Source organism: Amaranthus tricolor, chromosome 11 (assembly GCF_026212465.1).
Source record: "Amaranthus tricolor cultivar Red isolate AtriRed21 chromosome 11, ASM2621246v1, whole genome shotgun sequence".
NCBI classification, from domain to species: Eukaryota; Viridiplantae; Streptophyta; class Magnoliopsida; order Caryophyllales; family Amaranthaceae; genus Amaranthus; species Amaranthus tricolor.
Window position 1 is genome coordinate 21,890,868 of NC_080057.1, and position 10,310 is coordinate 21,901,177.

A 10,310-nucleotide genomic window follows, 5' to 3' on the forward strand; every position below is an offset into this window, starting at 1 on the left:
TTTGTGAATACCCTAATAAAAATAAAAAATGAACATAGAACAGATGTAAGTATCTAACGTGTAACCCAATTTTTAAATTAATTAAAACATTAAGAAAATCAAACTTTATTTCAGTTGTAGCAAATATTAATTTCTTCAATAAAAGTTATGACTTCGATTCTCACCAAAGTCATCAACATTTACCATAAAAAAACTTTTGTTTTTAAAGTTAAAAAAATTAATAACTTTAAATAGGATTATTTTCTTTTACGGTAAAAATTGTGTATAATTTTTTTGCCATGATTAATTACAAAACCCAGTTTTGATTTCAACAAGAAATAGACAAAAATAAAATATTAATAATAATAATTAATATAATTAATTCTACAAATTTCTGTTTTTTCCAGATACCTTCTCCTGTTCCTGTTCCTTTCTCATGCTGTTTCTCTTTCCCCCTATTTTTCTTAATAAATTTTCTCTCTCTACATATTCAAATTTTGATCCTCCTAGATAAAGCTTGTTCGTAATCAGATCAGAAATTCTTCTACAATCAATTTGGCTTCATGGGTATCTTTAAATTTTAATCTTGTCATTCATGTTGATCTTATATTCTATTATTTATTAATTTTGTTCCGTTTTTTTCTGTTAACATTTTAATTACTTCAGTTATCTTGTTTTTAATTTTGTTAATTTATTTCAAAATTTATTGTTAGCTTGTTTCCTTGTTTAATTCAATGTGGGATTTCTATGTTGAAGCCGTTTCTAGTATTGTTTTTGGAGTTGGATGATTTATATGCTTATACATGTGATTTTGGGGTGTTTGAGTTTTTAATTTAGGTTTTAGCTTTGTAAATTGGGGAGCTTTGATTTAGTTTTTGTGATTTTGGGTATATGGGATCTTGATATGAAGAGGGTTTTGGTTAAATTTTTGGGAAGATGTAAAGACATTACTTCAATGAAGTTAATTTTTGTTGTATTACCCATGATCTTTATTGATGGAACCAATTTTGGAGCTGAATTAAATTGAGGATCATGATTTTCTGTCTCTTTTCTGTTTCCATGGATAAAAGATTCTACCTCTTTTCATGTTTGGAATAATTCGAAATGAAACCGATACTATGATGGTTAGTTGGAGGTAGGAATTTGGTGCTTTCTTGATCAATTTATGGTGCTTATGATGGTTGGTTGCTTGTAGATACTGTGTATTAGATTTGAGTTTGTACTTTATAGCTGGGTCATAGTAGATTTTGGTGACATTTAGCTTAGTGAGTGGTATCGTTACGGTTGGAGGATTCAAGTAAAGGAAATCTACGTTCCTCTATGTACTATAATTGTGAAGCTGATTATTTGGATACCCTTTGCATGTTGATGCTTAGATATTTTTTGGAATGCTGGGCCAAATTATGATTATGCTTATCTCACTCAGAAAATGATGCTGGATGCTCTTCAACTCAGTTGATCGATGGAGATGGTACTTTCAACGTTTCTGGGATTGAGGCTTTTATGAAAGAAGTAAAGTTGGCAGAATGTGGGCTTTCGTATGCCATAGTCTCCATCATGGGTCCACAAAGCAGTGGTATGTAGTCCTATTTTTCTTAGCATATGACTGAATGAATGACATCAACTAGGGAAGTACTCGATTGCTTTGTAATGAGTAGACATTAACTCGGGAAAGGACTTGATTGTTTTGTAACCGTAGAACATATTTTGTGAACAAGTACCAGTCATTTGTATACCTTATGTATCAGAGTGGTGTTGGAATATGATTTGTTTGATGAATCAGTTAGCTTTTCAATATTTTCCATATCTTTTGTAGTCATTTTCAATTAAGAGGCACATTATTTTTGTTCTTTAGATTACGTTTTCCCTAAATAACGGTGGTAGATGACCAATGAGGAAACGTTATGACTCATTGCGCATTGTGCTGATTTATTCTTTGCTTCTATAGGGAAAAGTACACTATTGAATCATTTATTTGGAACCAACTTCAGGGAAATGGATGCATTTAGAGGAAGGTAATTTGATATATTTCTGTTCATATTGTATAGCTAATGAGAAAACTGTCAATCTTATGGAAAGCTGTTATTTCTAGGTCTCAGACAACAAAAGGAATATGGCTAGCAAGATGCGCAGGCATTGAGCCGTGCACCCTAGTAATGGATTTGGAGGGTACCGATGGTAGAGAAAGAGGAGAGGTGATTTCCATTGCTTTTATAATCATGTCCAGTTTTGGATTGTTTTACCCACTTCCACAGATTCTTTAGCGGAGCATAACTATTTGTGAACTTGTGTTGGAATGTCTTTTAGGATGATACTGCTTTTGAGAAACAAAGTGCTCTCTTTGCCCTTGCTGTTTCTGACATAGTGCTTATAAACATGTAAGAAAAGGAACTGTTCTGTCCTTATTTCTCTGTCATTTTCATAAGAATGTTCTTATATGTGAGACTGCTCTGTAATTGATTTAGGTGGTGCCATGACATAGGGCGTGAGCAGGCAGCAAATAAACCGCTTCTGAAGACTGTATTCCAAGTACATCACTGTTTCTTTAAGCTGTTACTTTTTTACATACCTGATTTTATACTTGTTCGGTCTAGCTCCCGGTCTGCTTATTCTTTTGTTTGATGGTTAACTTGAGAGTATGATGATGTAAATATTTATATCTGGCGGTGTTCCTTATAGGTTATGATGCGGTTGTTTAGCCCTCGTAAAACAACTCTGATGTTTGTGATACGTGATAAAACAAGGGTGAGTTTTATCTTTTAATTAAAAAGAAGGTTTGGGGATCGATCAAGGATTTACTTATTTTTACTTGCCATAGCTATTTCAATAGTTGACCCTTGTTTATTAAGAAAATGTGAGCATTACTTTTTTTTTTTTTTTTTTGTTTTTGTACCAGACTCCCCTTGAAAATCTAGAACCAGTTCTGCGAGAAGATATTCAAAAGGTGAGAACTTGATGCTTTATAGTCTCATTGCCAACCACGAGTTCTTTCTTATCTAATAAAAATAATTTCCTTCTAGATATGGGATTCAGTTCCTAAGCCACAAGCCCATAAGGATACTCCTCTGAGTGAGTTTTTCAATGTAAGCTATTTTAGCTGTTTGTCGAAGTTTATTGAAGTCTAGAAGATATGACTGATGAGGGTGACTTGTATACCTGCTGTGGACTTGCTAGGTTGAGGTTGTTGCTCTTTCGAGCTATGAAGAAAAGGAAGAACAATTTAAAGAACAGGTACGTCCTCTGGTTGATTATTTTGACTGTTTGTTTATTTCTTCTACAAAATGTGATGATTTTCTCTTTGCCTGACAAAACTCTTTGACTGGCAGAAATTTTGGAGAACTACCTCCACCCCCTTTTTTGAGGACTATTGCAATATTTTCCTTGAAGTATAATCAAAACACTAATGTGGATAAGATTCTATTTCAATTATCGTCTAACTTCTTGTTATTGAATGAAGGTTGCTAGCTTGAGACAGCGATTCAATCACTCTATAGCTCCTGGTGGTCTTGCTGGAGATCGCCGGGGAGTTGTGCCTGCTTCAGGATTTTCTTTCAGTGCACAGCAGATGTGGAAAGTTATTAAGGAGAACAAAGACCTTGACCTTCCTGCACACAAAGTAATAATTGACTTACTTTTTTGATACAAGTGATGTAATATGGTATTATTGCTTCGCTCATGATAGCAAAACCTTTTCAGGTTATGGTGGCTACTGTTCGTTGTGAAGAAATTGCCAATGAAAGATACAGTGACTTTACTCAAAATGAGGTATAGATTTTTTATGCTCCCATCTATGATCTATGTGTATTAGTTCATCAATTACTCTGTTTTTTTAAAAATTTTTTTTTTACTTTATTGGAGCCTTTCTTAATTCTGCTGTTATCTATAAAATACCCAGGAATGGCTTCAGCTGGAGGAGGCCTCGCAATCTGGCCCTGTTGCTGGATTTGGAAAGAAGCTTAGTTCTATAATTGGAAACTGCTTTTTTCAGTGAGTTCTCATCAATTTCTTTCAGATTCTGCTGGGCCCTGAGGGCTGAGAGCCACTTAAGGGGTGTTTGGCATAAGGGAATAGGACTTATGAGACTTTTTAGATGAGGCTTTTAAGATGAAAAAGTCTTATCCCTTGTTTGTCATGTAAGGGATTTGGATGAAAGACATAAGAATGAAAGTCTCAACTAAAATACCACCCTCCCCCCAAGACACCTTTCTTGGGGACTTTCTCATTTTTTAATCTCATTCTCTATTCCCATTCCCTTTAAACAAACAAAGACTTAGAATTTTTGTAGGACAAAGTCCCATTTCCTCATGAAATCCCATGTGCTAAACAACCCCTTAATGGCATTGGGATAATGAATTGTTGTTGTCTTTGTTTATGCATGGCTGTGTTCGCTTACATGTGCCAACTTTCTTCTATTCAGGTATGATTCAGAGGCTGTGTATTTTGATGAGGGTGTTAGAACCTCCAAGAGGAAGCATCTTGAAGATAAATTACTGCAAGTATGGTTATCTATGTTTATCTAAATTCACCACAATTATAATACTTCTGAGTTTTTTTGTGTGCCAATTTTATGCAGAGAAGCATAAGCCAGTTGCATTGATATAATGGATGTACTAAATAGATAGGAATAGTATTATGTGCTTGCATTATCTTTGAAGTAGTATTCTTTCGCCCCTTGTTGAATTTTTGGGTTTATGTAATTGTAAGTAATGAGAGTGAAATTAGCTTTATGTTCCTTCGTATCTTGTGCCTTATGATGAATCTTTATATGTGAATAAATTCTAATTGGTCATGCAGAACTTTTGTTATTAATTTTCAGTTTAGATGGATTTCTTATTGATGCTTACTGGTTTTACTCTTTTCCCCTGTCCTGCATTAGCTTGCTCAACCAGCTTTCCTTTCCATTTTGGGACATTTACGTTCTGGAACAGTAGAAAAATTTAAGGAAGCATTCGACAAAGCTCTTAAAAGTGGGGAAGGGTTTTCTATAGCATCCCAGAAATGCAAACAGAGCTTCGTGAATCTTTTTGATGAAGGATGTGCAGGTAAATTTTCTGGGTCCATTAGCTAGCCCTTGTTTGTGGATTTTTTCTTCTTCTTTTTACTTGATGTTTGGTGAAAATAATAAACTTACATAGTTCATTCAGAAGTTAGCCTTTCAGGCGTTGTTAAGTTTGTGTAAGGGTAATTTGGTGGTAGGATCATAGGAATGTAGGATTATTCTGTATCTCCTAGGGCCCAATTTACAATGTGTCCAAAACCGTAATTTTTTAACCTGTTTAATTTATGTTTATACTTGAAGTGAAAGCAGATATCTTCCTGTTGCTTTGTGCAGATGCTGTTATCGAACAAGCAAACTGGGATACATCTAAGACAAGGTCCAAACTTATACGTGATTTAGATGAATATATCACTTCAGTTCGTGATGCCAAATTGGCTGAACTTACTACTAGTTATGAGGTATGAATTTCTATGTTTCTCATCTCTTAGTAATTTAATGAACTGCCGATTTAATATATGTGGGGTCTCTGTGTTCTAGTGCACATTACTACATTCCAAAAGTAGAGGAGAAACTCTTGAGCATATTGATTAGTGATGGCCAATTTGCCATTGCTATTCTCATCACCTTTGTATATGAGGCTCCAATCAATAACTGCTAAATCAACCCAATCATTCAAGCAAGTTGTTTTTATAGCTCTGCAATCATTGGATATGAATTCTGTTTAGCATATGGGCAACTGTTGCAGGCATGCAGCTCTCATCAGAGTTGTATATTTGCCTTGAATATGTGTCAGCTAAATTTCATTCCTATCACCCAATCGATTTTTTTTGGGTCATTGTGCAAGTCTGATTGATTTCTTTCTCTTGCGATTGTTGTTGGCGTCTTGGATTTCAGTGAATAATTATTGTGTACCTCCATGAAGTCTGTCCGTGGAACACTATTTTTTAAAAATGTTTTTTCTCTTGGACATTTTACATCTGAATTTCATCGTTCTAGGCACTAGAATTTAAAGGATATAATCCTGGAATGGCTGCCTAAGATTAAATAGAGTGGACAGATATTCTTTCTTGCTTTTTAACTTTGTTAATTGTTAGCTTTTCTCACTATTAACCATTCCTAAATGTTGTAGGAAAAATTAAACGAGGCTCTTGTAGGGCCGGTTGAAGCACTTTTGGATGGTGCAAATGATGAGACATGGCCATCAATCCGAAAACTTCTTCGACGTGAGACCCAGTCGGCCATTTCTGGGCTTGCCAGTGATCTTTCTGGTTTTGAGTTGGATGATGAGACTCGTGCTAAAATGCTAGCTAGGATAGAAAATCATGCAAATGGTATTGTTGAGGGAAAAGCCAAGGAGGAAGCTGGAAAGATCTTGATCCGCATGAAGGATAGGCAAGAACTCAAATCTAAATGAAAGATGACACTTCTGATAAGAGCACTGATTAATTAATCTTGCATTTTTTCTTGTTCAGGTTCACGATTTTGTTTAGCCATGATACTGACTCAATGCCCCGAGTTTGGTCTGGGAAGGAGGATATAAAATCAATCACAAAAGCTGCTCGTTCTGCGGTATGATAATTTGGGGATTTATATGGTTATTTGCATTTATATTCTCTAGTTAGAAATTTGTATTTCGTGTTGTGATGCAAAATGCTTTTGCAGTCCCTCAAACTGCTTTCTGTTCTAGCTGCGATACGGTTGGAAGATGAATCTGATGATATTGACAAAACTCTATCCCTTGCTTTAGTGGAGAAAACGGGTATCACTAGTGAAAGGAGTGTCACGGTTTCTGATCCGCTAGCTACAAGCACCTGGGAGAAGGTATGTTTTTACATTTTTTTTAATAGTTTTCCATTCGATGCAATATAGGTCTGGTTTGGTAACTGACTTTTTGCGCCAACTTTTTGAGTATTTTGAGAATGAATGTTAGCTACTAGTCTACTACACAAAATTGATTATTTTTGCATATTATCAGGAAAATGCCAAAGACTTGATCCCAATATGGCTCAACTATGTGAACCAAAACAAATTAATGTGGCTAATCACCGCTAATATAGACTTTATTTCGCCTATCTTATACTAATCTGCAACTAAGAATATTAAATTTTTATTATCATTGACATATGTTTTCTTCTGATAATTCTTGACTTCTAGAAATCCCACCTTTTCATAGAATTCTTTTTTATTGGCATGTCATGCCCTAATTACTGTCTTCCATTGGATTCTTTTTTTTGTTTTAATTTTTGCATTGGCTCTCTTCCTCAGACATGTTCTTGACTCCCTAGTGATATTAATGTCTAATTAATAGACAAAAATTCTGATGTTGATAAATCTTCAAAACGGTATGTGCCACCTTTCTTGTTTATAAGAACTCTACCTTCCACTGAGCAAAAAAACTTCTGTAATGTAGATGTCTCGTGTGTGCCGAGCCAGTTAGGTGAGGCTGATTTATACTAGATTCTTTGTCTTCCACAGAGTATATAATGTATATGCTGTTAAGCTCTTACGTGATTATACACTGGTTTTTTTCTTGCGAAATCAAGACTTTAATAGTTTGATTTGATCTTCTGTTTTAACGATATTTAATGAATTACGATTGCTTATTATGTAATTATCTTTTGAACAACTAAATTTTCTGATGTATTACCATGTGGACCATCTTTTTGATTTGGAACCTTTCTATAACTAACATTGTTTGAAAATTACATATGATGAGTCGATGATGGATCAATAATTTGTCTATAGGTTCCATCGTCAAAGACTTTGATAACACCAGTCCAATGCAAATCATTGTGGAGGCAATTCCAGATGGAGACAGAATATACTGTTAGTCAGGCAATTGCTGCTCAGGCATGAATTCATTTCCTTGGGCTCTTTTTACTTATTTTGTTCAATCAGGGACCAAGAGCACACTTAATCAAATTGTTTTTTAAAGGGTAAATTGTCAATAATAAACCAACCTTTATTTAATCCGCTAAAAATAAATCCACCTATTTTATTTTTAAATAAATCCACCTATTAGGTATATTTGCTAAAAATAAACCGACCTATTGTCTATAACCATCTTAAAGCTTCTTGGTAAATCAATAATTAGGAATAAACAATAGTTGGGTTAATTTTCCGCAATTATACCGAAAAGGTGGATTTATTTAAAAATAAGCAATAGTTGGGTTTATATTCAACGGATCGAGCAAAGATTGATTTATTTTTTACAATTTCTCCTTTTTTAAACAAGCATACTTGCCTATTAAGACCTTTTCTTTAACCTGAATTACTATTTTCTCAGGAGGCCAGCAGACGTAGTAACAATTGGCTGCCACCTCCATGGGCAATCGCTGCCATGCTTATTTTAGGTTTTAACGAGCTCATGACTCTTTTAAGGTAAAATCTTTTTCCATCTTTCATATTTTTCTCATATGTCCCTTCTTTTGCTCACTGTTAGTTTTATTTGGTCTCAGGAATCCTTTATGGTTTGCCGTTCTCTTTGTTGTATTTCTAGTAAGCAAAGCATTGTGGGTGCAGATGGATATATCAAATGAATTCCGTCATGGCTGGGTAAGTATTTCTGAAAACAATACTTCAAATCTTAATGAGTTGATTAAGCTATGTGCATGCAGAATGCTCTTACTGTCAAATTAATCTTCTTTTGTGAATCCAAATTGCTTTTAATTTTTGTTTTTTTAGACCTGACTGACTCATGATAGATAGGTTCTATTCATGTCAATCACTGATCCGACTCGAAATTGACCCGAAACCCAACCAAAAATTAGTGGGTTATAACTTATAGCCCACAATATTTGACTTGTGACCCAAAAAATGTCCCGATCCAAAAACTGGAAAGTGAGTCAAACCTGAGTGTAACTCAAGTCCAACCATTTTGACTTGCTTTCCATGTTATCACTTCTAATTCGGAACCCACTATATTATTGAGTTAATTTTTGTATTTTGAGTCGGTATTTCCATTTTTAGGCCTTAAAAGTTGTATATTGGTCCAACATTATAACATAATTTATTTTATACAATGACACATTTATTTAATAAACATTTTAATCACAACAACAATATTAGAGTCCAAAATTTTAATCATTTATCGAAAATTTAATACTCCCGGTCAAACCAAAAATGACCCACTTGGAATGACCTGACGCAAAACCGACTCAGTTGACTGTTTTGACAGGTCACTAGGTTACAATTCAGCAAACTTAATATCATTTTCTATTCACACAGCTCTAGCCTCTAGCAGCTATGCAACTTTTCCTGCAACTTACATATCTCATAACAGAACAGATCGATTTAGTACGCCTTCTCAACTGACGGTCAATTGCTTTTACCAATAACCGTTGGTCCAAATCAGATCTAACCTATACTCCAGGCCATCTCATCGTTCCTTCTTTCCCGCATAAGCCTTCCGCTCTTGTTTCTTTCCTTAACGACTGTATTCCTCCGCGTGGGTGGGGACAGTGGAAGTAATTTTTTTTGTGTTACTCGTCTACGTGCAGCTTTTGTTATACTCTGCTGTCAATGTGTACTTTCGACTTTTTGAGAGCCTTATTATGATCATTTTGTTTACAGCTACCTGGATTCCTTTCCATTTCAACAAGAATTGTACCTGCGGTTATGACAATGCTCAGAAACCTAGCTGAGCAGGGAAACAGACCAGCAACTACAGGTTCTCGTACAAACCCACCACCCCTAGCCGCTAACAGCTTCCATAGAGACGGTCTTTCATCAACTGGTTCTTCGCATGTAACAACAAATGAAAACGGAACAGAGTATTCAAGCTCTTCACATGATGATTAGGTGGACTTGTTTGATTGCATAAAAATTTGGTCTGAGACTCTGATTTTACTCTACAAGTCATGTCGCTTCATCAAGGGGGTGGACATGTACTTTGCCGATTAATTTAATTCTTATAGCAGAAAAAAGGTGGATCCGTGGATGGATGATTGGTGAGAAGGCATTGATTTTTGTCGATGTGCCACATGCAGGGGTCAGGACTTCTGGTACGAAGAATCCCTCCCCACCCCTGCGATAGTTTTGTTTTTCCTTTACTTCACTCTTCTCCGTGTGTTGTAGTGATCCTGAATCTGTAATGGTTGTCTCAGTTAGCTTGTCATTTTTGTATGTGAAAGATTCGCATTTTCTGAAGTTTCATTGTATTGTTAATAGAAACATTTTATCTGAGAGTTAAAACTGATGAGCATTTATATGAGTGGACTGATAATTCGATTTAGATTGATACTCAAATTTGCTGTGTCTTTGTTGTTATGCTTTGTTTATGCATGTCTTAAGTAAATTTCGCCGTTCATTCTTCTTGTTCACAATCAAACAT

At 35.1% G+C, this 10,310-nt stretch overlaps 1 protein-coding gene across 1 annotated transcript; it reads left to right on the forward strand.

Annotated features, from left to right (window-relative positions):
• The first annotated feature begins 385 nt into the window (after positions 1–385).
• Positions 386–10,225, forward strand: LOC130827907 (protein ROOT HAIR DEFECTIVE 3-like). The gene is made up of 23 exons (XM_057693803.1): positions 386–546; positions 1,406–1,555; positions 1,928–1,994; positions 2,072–2,174; positions 2,287–2,357; positions 2,445–2,508; positions 2,659–2,724; positions 2,876–2,923; positions 3,000–3,062; positions 3,154–3,210; positions 3,437–3,595; positions 3,676–3,744; positions 3,875–3,966; positions 4,397–4,475; positions 4,856–5,021; positions 5,312–5,436; positions 6,108–6,370; positions 6,451–6,547; positions 6,641–6,799; positions 7,724–7,828; positions 8,265–8,359; positions 8,437–8,533; positions 9,551–10,225. Exons 1-23 carry the CDS (start codon positions 543–545, stop codon positions 9,776–9,778), a joined length of 2,427 nt encoding a protein of 808 aa, XP_057549786.1. The 5' UTR covers positions 386–542; the 3' UTR covers positions 9,779–10,225.
• The last annotated feature ends 85 nt before the right edge of the window (positions 10,226–10,310 follow it).

Excerpts from the sequence above, each read along its gene's own strand:
- LOC130827907 (XM_057693803.1), top strand. Across the intron at positions 1,556-1,927 it reads CATGGGTCCACAAAGCAGTG|GGAAAAGTACACTATTGAAT; the intron begins GTATGTAGTCCT and ends TTGCTTCTATAG. Across the intron at positions 4,476-4,855 it reads TTGAAGATAAATTACTGCAA|CTTGCTCAACCAGCTTTCCT; the intron begins GTATGGTTATCT and ends GTCCTGCATTAG.